Source organism: Pholcus phalangioides, unplaced genomic scaffold (genome assembly GCF_987345545.1).
Source record: "Pholcus phalangioides strain wild (caught in Gottingen) unplaced genomic scaffold, Ppha-v1.0 ptg000014l_1, whole genome shotgun sequence".
NCBI lineage: Eukaryota > Metazoa > Arthropoda > Arachnida > Araneae > Pholcidae > Pholcus > Pholcus phalangioides.
In genome coordinates this window covers 15,827,834-15,847,576 of record NW_028301607.1, presented here as the reverse complement: position 1 = coordinate 15,847,576, position 19,743 = coordinate 15,827,834, and the positions used below count along the sequence as shown (strand labels likewise).

The 19,743-nt window shown below is 35.5% G+C and overlaps 1 protein-coding gene across 2 annotated transcripts in view; it reads left to right on the top strand.

Annotated features, from left to right (window-relative positions):
- LOC149078205 (zwei Ig domain protein zig-8-like) overlaps positions 1 to 19,743 on the top strand; it is a 416,653-nt gene that overhangs the window by 262,536 nt on the left and 134,374 nt on the right. For both annotated transcript variants that reach the window (XM_089241796.1, XM_089241795.1), the window contains exon 2: positions 31 to 272. In XM_089241796.1, the coding sequence (XP_089097922.1) occupies positions 31 to 272 (242 nt within the window). The remainder of the gene's footprint in view (positions 1 to 30; positions 273 to 19,743) is intronic.

Genomic DNA, 19,743 nt, shown 5'->3' with positions numbered 1-19,743 from the left:
ACATTGATGAAACTAATTTATTTCTTGCAGATGCAATGGCCGATTCCTGGAAAAACAGCGGGTCGTTCTTCCCGCGGATTCTACTCTCATCTTCGTCTACGCAAGAAAAAGCTAAGAACTTTGCAGCTTCTGCTCCACGCGTCGGTGACTACTGGACATTTGTGAGCCACGTGTCACCGTCTTTTGACAACGGTCATCCGAAGAACGTCACAACGCAGCTCGGACAGACTGTTTACCTTCATTGTGTTGTGAATAATCTCGGGGATAAGACGGTGAGTCTGAACAGAGATCCTTCACTTTTATTATTTATTTTGGTTATTCTACAATTTATTTAGTTTTTGGGAAAAACTGTTGTACCTTGACCATAGTAAACCTCGAAACACTTAGGATAGTTTTAATAGTATTGCATCCTAGCTGATGTTTTTGGAGTGCAAGAGATTAGAAATACAAACCACACAATTGTTATTTCAATTCTTTGCCTGACATTGGCCAAGATCTTGGAAGCAGGTACATTTTAGCTATAAAACTGTGCGCTTATTTTTGCCGCTCTTCTTCTCAACATTCCAAGTTTAGTGAACTATATTTAGTGATATCATAATTAATGAAATCATCTGATGAATCATACCAAGTGCATAATCATACAAAGCACTGCGGATATTTATAAGTTATTAATATTTTTCACAAGTGGTGAAATATCGTATGCCTTGAAACGAGATTAGCTTAAGCACCTCGAAACAGCAAAAACGTTTCCCATTTTACCTTGAAATACTCAACTTGCACACATTTTTAATACTTCTTCTTTTGCGTCCACAAATGCAATTTATTTTTAAATTTTAGTTCTACACTTCTCCCTTACAAAAACATCAGCTACCCCCCCGGCCCCAGTTATTCTTTTTCACCCATGTTGGTTATTTCTTGGTCAAATTTGTTGGGAAAAAACAAAGTTTATACAGCGTGGGGTGCATCAAACCCAAACTTTTACCAAGTGAAATTCCTGAGGAGACGTGATAAAATATTTTGTTGTTCCTCGGTGCGACATAGGAAATGTTGAAATCACGGATATTGTATTTGTACTGCCGCTGTGGTGGTCGAGTGGTTATAGTGCCGGACTCGTGATGCGAGGATCCGGATTCGAACCCCACAGTGGTGGTCGGCTGAAGTTGGTTTTCTGTGTTTCCCAACTTCAAGGCGCAAATGCGAGCCGATCTCCCCGTTAAAAAGTCTCGCCACAGAGAGCAACAGTCCTACAACGGTAAATCATTTCAACCATAACACTTCACTCATAGTTAGAAAAACTGGGGGCAGATGACAGCACTACACATAACAAGCATTACGCAGAAACAAACTTTACGTCAGGTTGCACTACACGTACACGCACATTCCCGCAGGTACCGATTCGTTGGGGGGTTCCGCGGGGGGGGGGGTGCATGTGTGGTGTAGCAGTAGTAGGTGGGGCCTCCAAAAAATGGCTCGGGGATCCATGATGTTCTTAAGTCAGCCACCTCGTTGGGCAATTTGCCTGTTGTGGCGTTGTATTTGTATTGTACTGCAATGACCCCGCTACAAAGGAACTGACGACTAAAAAAAAATAAAAAATTTCTTTTTCTCCCCAAAAAACTCCCCAATTTTTTTGTCCCACCCCGCCCCCTTCTTCACAATTTTTTTTCTCCCATCGCCATCTAACCCATATGATCCTATGTTATAACCGTAGCTTCTACCACCCCCTGGAACATTCCAACGCCCACGTTAGAAATCACTGATGTAGAATAATTATGAACTTCATCTGCATAAGTACGTTCTACCTCCATTATTGTTATTTTCTTGTGTAATTTATTAACAATCATATATGCGTGTCAATATTTTTATATATGATCTCTCTATATTTAAATACTAATTACTTATATTATTTTTCAAGTAATATCGGTATTTTGTGTCTTTGTAATTTCACCGTTTCAAGGTTAAAGAATATTACACGTTTCAAACCCACTTTTGTACCATGGAACATCTTAGTTTACTATTTTATCCATAGCTCATGGTTATATACGAGTATTATGCAGTATTTCACCTCGGCATAATATCAAGAAAGCATATTGATTCCATGTATCTTAGCCGAGCAAAAAACATCCTGATCCATCTCTACTGCCGCCGCCTAGAGGCCATTAGCTGAAGCTAAAAAGAAGCTACAATGTCTCTACTCAGCAACTCACGCTATTGTGCGTGTTTAAAGGAAAAAAGGATCATCTTTCTATATGGTGTAATGATCAGTACGCTTTTCTGGTATGCAGGCGGTACTGGGTTCGATTCCCAGGGCAAGAGAAATACTACTTTTTTCACTGTTCGCCACCGCATACTATTCAGAAAGCCTACGGATTTTATTTAATAACATGTTAATATGAAATATAAAAATGAAATAAATTACTCAAAAATATTGTGAGTCATTTCAAGGTAATGAACATTAGTATATGTAAGTCTAAAATATTCAGATATGCACTTAATGTTATTTTAGTTTGATAGAAGAGATTTTCAATTGACAGAAGTATAAAATAAATTACTTACTAGGCATATAAACTGAAATACAGAAAATATCTATTAAAAAAAAAGGGTAAAAAATTCAGGAAAATTTTCCCAAGGAAAACATTTCCCAATATTTTTGTTATTGAAGAAAAGAGGAAATTCAGAAACTAAAAAATGCTGGCGTATTTTTCATTGAGCCTGTAATGTATATTTTTCAAGTGTCCCAAAAATATATATGAACATAAACGCCATCTCTATTTTTTCAGCTGTGCCAAGTTGGGTGACTACCAACATATAATATTCCGAGAAAATAATTCCCTCTGAAATACAACTAGACAGACATGAGAGACGAACAAAACAATAAAAATCATAATAATATATGTATTCAGTCCGGGAAAAGGGAAGAAAAAATTTTATATTAAGAAAAATATTCTTCTTGTTAATATTATACCACTTTTTTTTCTTTTGCTATTACGTGCAAATTGAATTTCACGCAAAAGCTACTTGTGTCTGGCATCTATAATACAATTTAAATTTGAATACGAATCAAGAAAATTCATTTTTTATAAATTTTGTTTTTCCTGAGAACTACGTGAGAATTTTAATTTATTTTCAGATTAATTTCGCATTCATTGTTGTTCTAAACAGTGTAATTTAAATTAAACTTTCGATTATTCAGCATACCGTATACGTGTATTATGTTTACACGACGTAGATTCAAATTAATGCATTGGAAGATTCACGGGAATCTCATATAAAGTTTACGCAGTGCGGTAATTCATTAATGCAATCATTAATTTTCATTAAAAGTGACAGAGTTATTTATTTGAATAAATTTACTATGTATGTGAGTATTCTGGATATAGCATGGTGCTCTCTTGTTAACGAACACCGTATATGTTATCAAAGAAGATATATATACTATTTTTGATTATTAATGGGATCAAGAAACTGAAGGCAATGCCATGATAATTCTAGCCATGAAGTTCACGGGTCTTCAATACATCGCCCGCAGGACAAATGTGGCTCTTGGAGCTTTTTGCCACCGACCATTTTAAGAAAATACCTTTTTTTTCATATAAAAACGATAAATCACGAAAAAAGCACGTTAAAAGGCGTTGGCCACTGAAACCTTTCGGCTACTGATGTATTCAGAACTGTGTGAGATACTCTACAGATTCATTAGTAATTCTGGGAATTTGATGTATTAAATGGGCATTCGTAACGAATTTGGGGGGAAGCCGGAGCAAACACACTTTTTAGAACCTATGATTTTACATAATTATTTCGAGCATTCAAAAAGTATACATATAATTACATAATTTAAAAATAGGTTGAAAAACACTTAATGAAAAAAATTATTTCATAACCGATGAGAACATTTTTAATTAATGACAAAAATAGTTACAGGATCACTGAAAAAGAAATACTGAATTTGCCTATAGTGACGTATGGAAATAATTTCAGAATTATTGAGAGGGATTTCAGAATTTTTAGAAGTGAAAAAAATCAATTTCCAGTAATTCATGTTAAAAAAAAGGAGTTAGTGAAAGAAATACTTTCGTAATTAATGGACATTTAAAATAATTGAAAAAATAATTTAAGAATTATTGGATTAAATTTCAGAATTAATAAAAGTAATAATTAATAAAATAATCGTAATCATCGAAAAGATTTCCAAAATAAATAAAAATTCGAATTTAATGAAATAAATAATTTCGGAACATGAAAAACTTAATAATTTGGGGAACTTCGTTCAATAACGCGAAATACCAAGGTGACTTGGTGGCCCGCGGGCTCCGTGGAAAGTTTTAATTTTGCCCGCAATATGTCTGAAAGGTTAAAGATCCCTTTAGTTCAATGTAATTTTCCCATGTGCTGTATTTTAACCTTTTTTTCCGTGTGATTTTGATGTATAAATACTGTGATATTGTGCATTATACATGGGCAATATAAATACTTGAGTGTAATAGTTCATGCTAATTACTGTCACTTTACAGTGTGGGAAAATTCAGAAAATTAGTTAATGAGTTTGCAAAATGTCTTGGAATTTTGTATAAAAAAATAAAAAGAACTATAAAATAGCCCAAGCGTTATCGAAATGAGAAATATGGAAGGAAGATCCAAATAAAAAAATCCGTTTCCACCAAAAATATCGTGATTGTAATATAGTCAAAATAAAAATCCTTAACATTACAAAAACAATTCAATGAAAAAAATATACCATGCCGAATTGAGAAAAACGTTACTTGGAAATAAACAATTGAAATTTTACTGAGTGATTTTAACTCCAAAATTAAACCAATGAAATGAAAACCGAAAGATTTTAGAGAATTGAGAAGTAGGAGCATCCCAAAAATGATAAGATTACGAATGATAACGAATAATGTAAGCACGATAGATGATGAGAGAAAAATTCCTCAAAATTCACTTAATTTCGTATGAAAAATAGTTGATATGCACACACGTGTATGCATATGGCTAACAAGGTCATAGACCACCTTCAACACATTGAAAAAAAAACAAAAAAAAACAAACATTGTAGACAGAATTTTTGCATAAAGTCGAATTATGAAAAAGTGCAGTCTAAAAAGCATAAGAAATTACGCTTACAGATATTGGAGAATCGGAACGGAATATACCTAGAATCTGAAAACAAATGCAAAACCAAAAGAAAATACAAGTAAGAGAAACAGAAGTAATTATGTAATATTAACAGTTACGTTAATTACAAGGACATTAACTTTTTTTGTGTAACATGATGAACTTGCGTCGCAAGTTACGCATCCACTATGTAAAATGAATCAGATCTCAAAGACACAAACAAATAGCTGGATAGAATAACTTCATTAGATTCCGTTCAAAGTAGGGGAAAAAAATTCAGAAAACTTTTAAATCCCATTTATTTCACTAGGAGCCAACTACAGGGTTCATAGCTAACACCTCACACCTCAAATTACTAGCAAAGCGTTGAACCTAGAGGCATAATTACAATTAGAAAAAGTATCCAAATATTATGTGAAACTCAGATACGTCATTCATATTAAAAGGGCTTGTATATGCTTTAAAGTAAAAAAATAATTTTCTATACGGGCACCCTGTGCTCAAAAACATAAATAAAAAGTTGTTGCCCTGTCTCTCCTGATGCCAAAAAAAACAATGTTTTTAAGGGCGATATTCGCTGAGATATTTGAATGCACGTGGGAAAAATTAGCATAAATAGGAGAAAGGAGGATGTCTCGTTAGTTTATGCTGTTCTTTCCCAACTCTTACCTCTCCATTTGAATCCAGATATCGTGACGAAAACTGCACTTAGAAACATGATCTTTTTTTTGGCCTCAGGAAAGACAAGATAACCACTTTCTTATTGGAACAGGACAGCAAAGAACTTTTTGAAAATTCAGATTCATTATTTTGTGACACACTGTATTTTCACTCTCAAAACTGGTACAGAGTGATTCTTGAACACATTTTCAGCAATTTTTGAATTAGAATCATACCTATACGACTAACTGTAGATGAGATATAGGTCGGTTTAAGAAATACAGGATACATTGTATAGCAAGATATAAAATGTAATTTTTTTACGGTCCTCCTGATATCTAAATCTCAACTAAGAAGTTATTACCATGTGTCTACTAAGCCAAAAAAAAATTCGATGTTTCGAAATTCAATATTCGCCGAGATATTGCTTATTGAAAGATATAGGATGCATCTCCGAATATAAAAAAGTTAAAAAGAATGCAAATTCACAGGGTTTTCGCACTGCTTTCCCCTCAGATTTGTCCTTTAATATGTCATGCTCTTTTCCTCATTTTCAGTGATGTTTGGATTCAAATACGTCGACTGATACTGCACTTAGAAGCATGGAACAACTTTCGTATTTGAGAAAAAAGGGGAAACGCATAAAAACTAAAATTTCGATACATACCGTAAAATAAATAATGTATCTAAAAATCGTTATTTTTCCAACTGAAGGTGCATTTCTGTGACTAACGGTTTTTGAAAATATAAACTGTATATAAAGACTTAACCTTACACCTTTTATTACTATAAGTTGCGTCATAAATTCACGCTTATGGGAAAACTATTTTAGGATTATCGAGATGTGCTACTTCGCGATTATTCGGCCGATACTATTATGAATGTAAATGCATTAGAGCACATATATGAAATATGTTTACTGTCTTGAAATGGTACTCGTTTTTCCCCAGTTTCCCAGAATCGTTGAATTTCCAACATTTTCGTTGATCCTCACGATTTTCCTCTCTCCATGACGCATCTCTTGAATGTCTAGAACAGTGTTTTATCATGATAAATACGCTTTCGGCTGGTTTTAGATGGGTTAGAGACGAGCTTGAGGATTCCTTAACCTACCCAACCTCTCCGTCTCACCACAGGAATCATCATTACAGTGGTTTGCCCCTAATTACTGAGCAGCGCTGACTGTTTGATCAGATAAGTGGCAAGGGGTACTTCGCTCGCCCTTCACTCCCTTTTCTAGGGCAGTAAAGGCTAGTGGGTGTGGGCATTTTCCCTCCCATACCTAGTAAAGAGGTTCTCCATTGCTTAATGAAATATTACGCGGGCTACTCGAGATACGGACTCGGTATCGTGAGATGAATCTCGTGTATGAGTGTACATGCCATATCCTCCATGTTCGAGTGTCCATTTCCCCTGTACCTGAGAGTAATATCGTTTGATGAGCGATGCCTATAAATGCATAATTTGCATTATAATACCCCCACTTATTATCGTGAACACGATGAGCGATTGTTAAATTATGGTTTGCATTTAGATTACCATTCCCGAGAACGAATGGTCATCCATTAAGTCGATGTCTGGCCGCGTGACAAGCTGGCATTCGATGCGGACCTTAAAAAAAAAAGAAAAGAAACAAGGGCTAACAATCATCAGTCAGTGGGAAATTGAATATTTCACACTCTGACTAAAGCTATTCTTGGTAACACTCGTGACAACTTGTAATCACCATCATTGGTTGTATCCTGACCTAGGAGCATGGATAATGTTCGGAAAACATAATTCATCCGGAAATCGCAAACAATCATGGATTATTTTATTCATCAATTTTAGTACGTGTTTGAGTGAAAAAGAAATAAGTCTACACATTTATTGAAGTTACTCCAATATGTACTCACTTGGCAACAGTGTATTTGTATCAATAGATTTCCCCATTAAAATACTCAGATCATGAAGTAATATACAGATTTAAGCTTCGATTTTGGAGAAAGCTATGAAATATTGTCAAAAATATTTTGACACTCTTTAGTTACCTCTAAATCTACTTCTTAAGAGGTATGCCGTAGAACTAGGTCTACGTCTGACCACATTTTCATCATCAGTTTGTCAAATTTCATTTCTAAATGTTTCGTAGATCTTAAAATCGTTTTTTGATTCTGTGAACGAAGCTGGCTTCTACGTGATGAGGAATCACGATATGTTTTAACGTGGGCTCATTCGCATTCCACAAATTTGTAGTGAGTGGCGCGACGCCAAAATTAAGGTTTTCGTGCGGGAATTTCTTGCTAACCGTTGTCAGGTATTTGGTGTGATTTTCATTCAAGAATTCTTGTAAATTTTCTCGGAAAATCGCGGAAACTGCTTTTTAAAAAACCCATTTTTAAACCATCCCTTTTTTAAACCACCTGCTTTATTATCGTTATTATGTCTTCGAAAACTTCGAAATAATACTTTCTGTCCACATTCCCGTTAGTACTACCCAAAATGTCGGAAATTCTGAAACCCTAGTCGGAATATACGTATTTTTAGGAATGTTGAGAGATCGTCACTCATTTTACGTCTCTTATTGTCGCTGAAACTTTTGCAATAATAGTCTGGTGTTGCATTTGAGTGCCTTACGTTGTAAGAATAATGATTTTTTGAGGACGTGTGGCATCTACTTTTAATTTGGCTTCAAAAGTTCTTGGTCCAATATACTATAATACACTGTATTTCCGTATAGCATTTAAATGCCAGTGATTTAAATTGATTTCGAAAATTTAGTTTTTCTGGGTCTGTGAATAAGTTTATTTCAAACAAATATATTTTTATAATACATAAAAGAAAAGAAAAAACAACTATTACATTAAATGTGAAAGTTGAATTGTATGCTGGAAAAATTCTGCTCTTATGTTTTTGCAGTCGTCGTCATATCGACCTCATACAATAAAGACCATTTCATTACAACGAACATTTCCCAAATATTTTCATTGTAATGACTGTACTATACGCTTTACTTTCGTTATGATGCCCATCCGAATTTACGTCCGTTTTTGGTGAAGCAAAGATCTCGTTATAACGACCGTCGACTGCAATTGTCTTCGAAATTTGCTCTGAATGCAGTATTTACATCAAGATATACGGAACTAAATGGTTTATATCTTTAACTGCACGTACATACACCCAGTGGCCAAAAAACTAGGAACACCCTGCTACTCACCACTAATTTTTTGTGGGACTTCCTTTGGCTTTGATGACAGCAGATATTCAGTAGGCACGGACTCTACAATATTCTGAAACCGTTGGGGATGAATGTTTGCCCATGCTAACAAAATGGCAGCTCTTAATTCCCTCAGATTAGAAAGTGGTGTTTCGGAGCTTTTAACAGACCTTTCAATCTCGCCCCCACATATACTCAATTGAGTTGAGATCGGCGCTGAAGGGGGCCATTGAAGAAATTCAAACTTTGAATCATGTTTTGCAAATCAATCTGAGGTAATTCTGGCCCCGTGTGAGTGTACATTCCCCTGCTGAAAATAGCCATCTTCATCAGGAAACATTATAGCCATAAACGGGTGCACGTGGTCAGTAACGACGTGGTGGTAGGTGCTGGCATTGACAGATGTTTCCAATGGAAATGAGAGACCAAGCGTATACTAGGAAAATGCTCCTCAGGCCGTAATTCCGCAGCCGTCCACTTGAACAGTTGTCACATGACATGCCGGATTCATGGTTTCGTGATGCTGGCGTCACACACGGATCCTGCCATTAAAGTCAAGAAGAAGAAATCTTGACTCGTCATATCAAACAACCTTCTTCCATAGATCACGTGTCCAATAGCGGCGTTCTTAGCCCATAAAAGTCATTTTCTCCGATTTTGCATGAAATCAAAGGTACTATTATTAGTCACGGGCTATTAAAACCAATTCGTTTTAAGATCCGTCTTGTAGAGTGCATGGGTATGTTTTGCGATGATCTGAGTTGTATTGCGCTGCAATCTGTTGCGTTGTACCTTTTCTGTTGCTGACACACAATGCGTTTCAGTCGTCTGACACCTCTCGTTCACAAGCGGTTTCCTCCAACTATTCCGCTTTCCGCTCGAAGTTTCTTGGCTTAGCTGCCATTCTTTGAAGAGTCGAGATACTGCTGTACGAGAAAAGCCAAGAAGATTAGTTTCTTCGGAGGTATTGGAACCACCCCTTCTGGTGCCCACAATCATGCCGCGTTCAATCTAAGCCTTTGCAAATCAGGAAATCCGGTTTATTATGTCAGCGCGCGTGCTGCACGGACGAGTCAAAGTTTGAGTGAGGGTTGCTCCTAATTTTTTGGCCACTGAGTGTATTCTCTTATGTTAAGCCATCTTCGATATTTACACTATGAAGTTGAATCTTAAAACGCTGTCTTATTTTTACTACATTAATGAGTTTCTCCAACTCAGAAAAGCAGATTATAAATCTGTTTAAACTACTGGATTACATATGATATATATCAGAAAGTTTATTCTGCATTTAACACATTTGCATAAACTTTTTTAATACGCCAGTATAAATAATCCAAGTATTTCTAGGATTCACGAATAAATTCCCTTGAAATACGTTCTGAAAGATAAATGCTCGTAGAAAAGAACTTCGGAATACGCTTACATGCATAATTATACTTAATTCAACTGGAATAAATTTTTACGAGAAGTGAAAGTTAGTTTCTTTTACAAAAAAAAGAAAATAAAAATCACGGTTTTATATAAATTTTCGCTCGACTTATTTCTAAATGGAAAATAATTTACCCAGCATGACCCCGGGGCTCGGTCAATGAAACTGCTGCAAAGCACATACCTCACACTCTTCCTTTTAATTTATGGATTTCCGTCAGAAACTTATTCCGACAACTTCAACTTAGTCGTAGGAAATTATATTCATGAGTATTTCAAATTTTTATTCATTTTTATTAATACAGTGAAATAAAGTTGGTTTTGTTAACTGTAACACTTTACACCGATTTTTCTTCTAGAGAAAAAAATGTATATTTTTATCTTATACTAGTTCCACGGAAACGCAAGAATAAATTCCACACTCTACTTAACACATTTCTTTCCAAAAAACAGTGCATTTAAAATTTTTCAGGATCAGCTCTTGTTCTTCATATTTTTCTTATATTCTATCACGCTTGCCCCTCTCACTCTTCTTACTCACTTTGAAATTCATTTCTTTGTAGTGAATATTTATTTTCTCGGCGTGTAACATAACAACCCCGCCGAGTAACATTCAAATATCTACTAACTGCATGGAATTTAAAGTATTCAGAACTAATTCTGAGCACACAACAAATATAACTTTAAAAATCAGCTACATTACGCAGAATTTCAATCTTATCCTTTACATCTTTTTTTTCGGTTAATATGTCTTTTAAATCATCTAATGACACTGGGTGCATTCGCAAAAAGTTGCGTAATGAAATATTTTAAAAGCTTGTATCTCAAAGCGTATTCAGAATATATCAGTGTCTTTCATGTCTGATTAAGAAAAATCCCATGATATCACTCTGGTTTTAACAGCTCTTCCGATCTGGGGAGAAGACTCGTTGCATTATTTCGTAACGAAATTGTTTTACACTATATCTCAGAAGTTTCCTCACGCAAATGATTTCGTTTGATAGGCATTTTAGAGAAAAATCTGATGATGTCACTCCGGTTTTAATATTTCACACTTTCAGTCGCGACCAGCATTTGTAAAACTTCGAGGTGCGAATGCAAGACTATCTTCCCGTTAGAAAGTCTCACCACAAAGAGCAACAGGCCTACAAACGGTACAAATATCCAATCATTATACTCACTTAACTTCTGAAATATAGGTATATAACAGCTCTGAAAAATCAGACACAACTCTATATACACACCCACACTGTTAGGTACACACATTCACACTTCCGGCACAACTCATTCGGTAGTAAATTGCCCATGGCATCTCAATGTACTTCAGTCATAGTTAGAAAAGTTGATGGCAGATGTCAGCGCTACTCAGAATCATTAAGTAACAAAAGCACAGTAACAAAGTTCACGTTAGGTTTACTAAATGCACATTACAACATGTACAACTCGTTAGAAATTAAGCAAAAGAACGTGGATGAGGTGCATGGGTGGTTTAATAGTAGTAAATGTCCCACGGCTATAGGCTGGAATTGTGCGCGGTTCGAAAGAAAGAAAAGCATACACACACACACACACACACACACACACAAAAGAAAGTACCGTACTCGAACGTACTCGCGTCAAAATTTGCTGCCGTGGCTATGACACAGCCTACCTCAATTTTTTTTATTTTTTTTTATATTTCTTCTGCCATGACTTCGATGTCTACGCCAGAATAAAACGTATAGGGTACTGCACATTTTTATAGCATTAACTGCATAAATTTTGCGCGGTAAATATGGTAAATACGTTTATTATAGATCCCCGTTATTATAAGTAACCACCGTAATAAGTTTTATAAATATTACGAATTAATCACATTTAATGGTGATTATTTCTAAATCCCAAGTATTATTGGTACATATGAAAAAAATCAAAGAATTATTGAAACAGGTATATTTTCAAAGTTGGACATATTTCTGCATTATCGAAATTTGTTCATGAATGAAAATCAGTGGTGACAGTTCTTGGATTCGTGAAGACATCAGATGTTGCCAGAAGACTAAAGAAAGTGCGTGCGAGCGATAAATAAAATTAAATCCGCGTTGGATGTGCATTTTATATACTTTACGGTATATACTGTTTTTTTCCTTACATAAACAAAATATTTTAAAAATTCGATGATTCTGATAAAGTTAACAACTTTTATAGCTATTGACAAAATTTCTTTCAGAGTTGGCAAAAGAGTCTTTGTTGCCGATGTATATCTGTGCAAAAATCAAAGACAGACAATGACTTGAGGAGGTTCTTTTTTTTTTCACCAAAGTAGCGAAACCAGATTTATTACCAAGCATCGCAGGAGCTCCATCAATGCAAATTGAATAAAACTTCTCTTTTCAATCAAAATTTTGTCTATGAAAAAATGATTTTAACATTTATAAAATATCGATAGCCTTTGTAGTTTCCAAAAGATTCCAAACAATAAGAATTATTTTTCAATGGCTCCAACGTGCATATAGCCAGCAAAATGAAGAAGCTATTTTACCGCACGCCAATCCGTTATATATTGCCATATGACAATTTACAACTAGCGGAGTTGGGTTGGAAATGAAAGCGCCATCTATATCGGGGGTCGACTCAGGCTGGTAAGGAATTTTTTCTTATGTTCTTTTGGCTGGATTCGAACCGATGGACCTTGACGGCAACCTTCATAGTGGAAGACGAGCATCTCACCACTGCGCAAAAACAGGAAGCTGGCAACGTTGAGAGATGTATGTAGTTTTAACCAACTGCACACTGAAGAGAGATGAAGAAGCTGCCAATTTCTCGAATTAATTATGAATACACTTGATTTTGTCCAGGGTATGAAAAAAATGTATTTAGTTGAATTTTCTCGCAATCAAGCTCCCGGACCCCCCTGAAATTCTCTCGCGAACCCCAAAGAGGTCCATGGACCCCGGTTAGGTAACTATGGTCTAGAACAGTGATTCCAAATGTGGGCGTTAACGCATCCCTTGGGGACGATGGAAAGTTCCAGGGGGACGGTAGAAGAATGTACCCTATGAGTTAGATTGCGTTGGGGGCGCGATGGGAGAAAAAATTTCTGAAGAAGGGGGCGATGGGACGAAAAAAGTTGGAAAACTGGTCTTGAATGATGAATTCCATCGGTTATGTTGATTATGCTTACACATGCTGATTAATATGTGGCCTAGCATGACTCGGGCCTTTCTGGATAAAGCTGCTGCAAAGTACACTATTTATTTCAATTTATGGATTTTCGTCGAAAACTTTTTCTGACAACTTTTCTGACAACTTTTTCTTTCGAAACGATATATCCATGAGTATTTCAAAATTTTATTCATTTGTATTAATATAATAAAATAAAGTGGGTTTTTTGTTGACTGTAGCATTTTACTCCCATTTTTCTACACGAAATTTTTTTTTCATCTTATACTGGTTCCATGGAAACGCAAGACTAAATTCTACACTCTACTTAACACATTTCTTTCCAAAAAATAGTGTTTTTGAAATTCAAGCTTAGCTTTTCTTTCTTTCTTTCTTTCTTATTTTCTTTTTTTGTTATTTTTCTTATATATTCCACCGCGCTTGTCCCTCTTACTTCACTCTTTCCTCTCACTTCGAAATTCATTTCTTCCTGGGAAATATGTTGTGCTCGGCGCTTGAGGGACAAAAGCATAAAAACAAACACGAGACTTAGATTTCTTGCGACAGCGTTTCGTACTTTACTTTAACGCGGCCACAGGAAATGCCTTTAGAAACACTTTCGGATGTGGTGGGTGTGGCGAATATAGTAGTGAGCTGAAAAGCCTTTTTGCTGCATATAATCCATTTTTCTGACGAATAGGTGTTATTTATCTTAGCACTCAAGGACAGAAAAACTCCAGAATATATATATATATGTAGGAAAGTATTCAGAAAAATTGTTCCATCTTTCAGAGAAATATATATATTTTTTCTTAGAGAGTGAGATGAAAACCCAACTGGGTGCGCACCAGAATGTGTAGGTATGCGTGTGTGTCTTACCTGTCAGGTTCCAATCGTATAGCTGTAAGTAATGGATTCTTGCACCGAGAAATCTCGATAAATGAATGTGTTAGGAATATTCTGGTGTTTGTTCGAGTGCATTTCCAATTTTACCACTTTTTTTTTTCCTTCAGCGAGGAGGCCATTTCATCTTCCTTTCGATTCTATCCATACCCATTCACTCATTATTTTAATAAATGATTCTTTGTTATTTCGGCGGTATAAATTTTTGATTTATGTATTTATGTGTTGAAGTATTTTTATTTCTTTTCTCTCCGTAGTAATACCGTGTTTCCGAAAAATCATTAAAACATAAAGTATTTTCTAGAAAATTCTCAATTCGTCATTCTGAGCTCTCAATTGAAATTATCTGAATATGTTTAATTAAAAATGAAACAACGACAACGTGAAATCGTTGGTAATTATGCCTAAAATTAATTACGGAGTGTTCGATGTTGGTTTCTACTACTACTTAACCGAGGAGTTCTTACTCTATGGGTCATCACCCAAACTAGAGTCGCAGGGAGTTCTGAGATAGGTACTACAAATCCACTCATAGTGCTGTTATGAAAGCACTTATTGCGTCAGTGACATCAACAGCCCCACGGTTAACGAAGCTGATGTTGTTATTGGTTTTCGGTCGTGACTGAAAAAAAAATTAAGAATCCATCATTTAATATGCACCTCGTGCATATAAACACTCCTCTGGGAAATTTCTAACGAATTAGTTATATGCAAGAAAAAGTTGTGTCGCCCTTTCTTATGCTGAAAGAGTGAACTACCGCTACGCTGTAGATAAACTTCATAGAAGAAGCAGAGTTGTTTTTTTTTTTCAAAAAAATTATCAGAATCTCTACATATAGCCAGTTTCCTATATATACCGTGTAAAAAAGTGGAGAAGACATCTTTCTCTACAATGTATATTTAGTAAATTCCCTAATTATACACCTTTCTATTTTGCTGAACAGCGACTAACTGAAATGTCGAATGCATTCATAAATGTAAGGCAAAAGCCATTAAAGATAGATTTAATTCAAAAATGATACATTTATATTCTAACACATATATATCTGAAGATATATAAAATATCAAATCATCGTAATGTCATGAGAATAGACGATTCCAAATGACCTACGCCTGACCTACTACTGACATGTTCATACGCAACCATTTTACATGCAAAACAGAAACATTACGGTTACGGAGAGAAGAAATAACTTCACAAACACGGTAAAAAAAAATCCATGATCCGAGGCCAACTTTATACAATGCGTCGGATATACGGATATTATAGGTCATTTATCAAATGAGTAAAAGAGAAGCTTCATTGGTATTCGAATCCAGTAAACCGTTCATATTTAAGCTTTTCCTTCTCTTCACTTTTTTCGGCTAGCCTAGTTTTTTTGATCATTTCTATACAAAAGAAAAAAAGATAAATTCAATATATTTCTTTTTTTTTTTTTTTTTTGAAAGAAAAAACAGAAAAAGTAATAAAATAAAAATCAACGTTATAGTAATAAATCTTTTTATTTGAAGGTTATATCGTGTGTCATCGAATTCGAGCACTAAGTTTTTGGCGTCTTTTGGCTATTTCGTTCCATCTCCTGCTACTTTATATGTTATATTATTTTTCTATCCTATTATTCAAGAACCTCATCCACCACGGACAGATCTTTCTACACCTCTATCCTATCTCACCCACAATGTCTGTCATAACATTGTTCTATTTTCCCTCTTTATTTTCATTTTTTTTTCAACACGCTAATGCTTCTGGGACCATCCCTCGTCCCAAAAGTAATTACATTAGCTCCTCGGCTAATATACGGGTTTTCAACATTTCTTTTGTGATTTTCGTTGGTGGATCATTGTTTTATCCCAATGGCCTTGCTTGCGGTGAAATTATGCTTCCGAAAGATGGGAAAAAAATTCACATACACACTCATATACTTTATATATATATACGTACTCACTGGCGTAAAGCTAGGCTACTGTATCAAGAAAATAGGTACTTCGCAATCCCCCATATGGGACATGAATACACGAGTTTTGTAGGTGGCACACATTTCCCTCGTGCCATTTCCCTTCATTCCAGTAAAGTAATATGAACAACTGTTCGGTATAGTTAACTTGACGTGGAATATATATCGCGTATTACTACGATAATAATGATATCAAAACTCCGTGGCAGACGTTGCTATTAATCTTATATAAGTTATAAGATGGATATTCATTTTCAGATGTACATCACGGTACCATATCTATAATGCACAGGAATCCAGAATTATACTGAGTGTATTCTAATGGGAAATAAATGTTTGCTTTTTCAAATTAAAAAAAGTGTAATGTTTTTAGATCCTTTTAAATCGAAAATTGCAGTATCAGTTGGCTCAATTTTTCTGATCAGACTTTTTAACAATTTACGAAGAATTTCAACAATTTAAGTGCCACGCAATTTACCGATATGGAAAATCACAGCTTTGAAAATTCGCCGGCAACAGTTCATCACATGTTAGTGAGTGACCGAGTGATTGAGCAAGCGTGTACGTGGCGACGCTAGCGATTTTGCGTGTGTGTGCGTGCGTGTGTGCGAGTGAGTGATCAAACGATTTGGTTAATAAGCTAGCGAGTGAGTTAGCAACCAAATGAGTGACCGAGTGAATGAACGTATGAGTGATCGAGTGAATGAAAGTATGAGTGATCGAGTGAATGAACGTATGAGTGATCGAGTGAATGAAAGTATGAGTGATCGAGTGAATGAACGTAGAAGTGACTCAATCAATCAATAGCCCACTCATTTGCAGCCCATCTCAATCAATCGATCACACATTCGCTCACTCTTTTGCCTTTTCCTCACCAGCTCACTGACTCGATCACATTTGCTCGCTCTTTCGATTTTTTTCTCACCAACTCACTCGCTCATTCATCGATGGATTTGTTCAGTCATTACCTCCTTCACTGTCTCACTAACTAATTCACTCATCCGCTCACTCATTTATTACCGTCAAATTAACTAACTCCCTGATACACTTGATCAATCAATCACTCGATTACTCACTATGCCACTTGGTCGGTGAATTTTACCAACGATAAATTTTCTTTTCGGTGAATTGTTGTCGGTGGATTTGTCAGCTGTGAATTGCTAGCAATGAATTTGACCCGTACACGATTCTCAATGAATTATAAATCGCAAAAAATCAGTGAAAAATGCAGAATTTTCGGCACCTCGACATGTTCATCCAACTTCACTTTTGCTAATCAGCTGCGTGTCATCCGTTTGGTGAACATAAGGATGGACGAACAACGGCCCACCGCAGTTTTTAAAATAATATAATATAAATTTCTGATCTCAGTGTTATGTCATTTATTTTTTTTGTAAAAGATAAACCATCGTGTCTTATTTGCCATGAAATGATACCAGTAGCAGTCTTCAAAGAATACAACATTATCCCCCAATTTACTTTTAAGCATAAAAATTAATGAATCAATGTCAGGATATGTCTGAGGCCCACCGATTGTTTTTTCTTTTCTGGCCCGCTCCTAAAGAAACGTTTGTCCATCACTGGGCTATCACATCATTCTCCAACTGGAAAAGTGCTGATACTCCACTTTTCCATCAGGAAAAGTTAAATTTCACACAAAGATGGTAGGTTTAACACTTAAAAATGGACAATCATTAACAAAGGTGTAATATTTTTAAATTGAGTCTCAGGAGCCAACTATGTGCCTGACTTTGTCGCATTGTTCAAAACTCTTTAGAGAGTTTATGACTTGAGGCACTAACCATATGATTGGGAAATAGAAAACTGGAAAAGAAAGCAGAATCAGACCTTACTGACTGAGGTAGAAAAATTTTCCTCAAGGCTAACTTAGCCTATAGAGACTCCAATATTTAGTTTGATTTTCGTGCTACAGAATTAAAAATGATCGTAACACCAACTAACGTTTATGTTAGCAATTTTTTATATTTTTTCGTAAATTAAAATTTAACTTAAAAGAAAAATGTGTCTCCGTTGATAGCAATTAGACATATGATCTGTAAAATTCGCCCATAATACAACAAGCAAACGGTCCGCCGGATTTTCTTGCTTTCAAAATTAGAAGACAGATGACAGCACTTCTCAAGCACATAACCAACATTTCTCTGAAATAAACTTCACACAACAAACACATACACGGCACATTCCGACATGCCCCAATTCGTTAGAAGTTCCTTGAAGGAATGTTTACGAGGTGCTTGTGTGATTCAGTAGTACAGTCGAATCCCGTTATAACGAACTCAGAGAGACCAGCGAAATCACTTCGCTATAACGAAACTTTGTTATAAAAAAATTCCAGGTTTTTGCATTGCTCCTATGTAAACTGATTTAGGAAAGATTTGGGAAAGAAAACTGATTTAGAAAAGTGTTCGTTAAAACGAGATTTTCGTTATAACAGTATTTAAGAAACTTAGTTAAAACTTCGTCATAGTTATATTAGTATAGAGTGGCAGCAAGAACACGGAAGAAGAACAGTTCTGACAAAATAAATGCTTAACTACTCATACACTTAGAGCACATATTCCGGCATGGTCCAATTCGTTAGAAATTCCGTATAGGTATGAGTACGAGATGCATATGCGGTGTGTGGGGAGTAGTAGTTAGTAGTAGTAGTTGAGCCTCCCATATCTAGAATATCCAAACATATTCATCACAAGCATATTAGAAAAAACGTGTAGGTTGCGAGGGTGTAAGTGAGATCAGTGACCCGAGAAATGGCACTTTCAATTTATGAGCTAATTTTCATGGTCTCCTATAGGAGGTATATACTTACACATACCTATAATTATCTACATCGGAATTGTTTAGGTTCTATTTTTTCCAGAAAATAAAAAGGATATATATTTTTTCTCTCTCTCTAATTGTATGTGCACAGTGAAATATTTTAAATACCTTTCGTTTATCGAAACGTTTATTTCTTAGCGTAATTTCCAGCTCCGATACGGGATATTTCAGAAAGAACTCCCTAACTTTGAAAGGACATAACAACTGTGACAGATATAAAAACCACGGTACAAGTTTCGAATTCGACGAGCACACCTGGAATTTCAAAGACACCATTAAGTAAAATCAGTTAGAATTCTACCTACCTTGCTTGACTTGTCAAGCAATAGGAGACACGTGTAGCATTCTGCTGGTAATTGTAGAAACTTCATGAACAGCTCACGAATAAAAAAAGAATGCCTATGAAGTGCTTCAAAACATAAATGCCAAAACGAGATCAAAATATAAAGATCCATCATTTGAAAAATATAAGAAATTAATGTTGTTCTCAAGAGCAACACT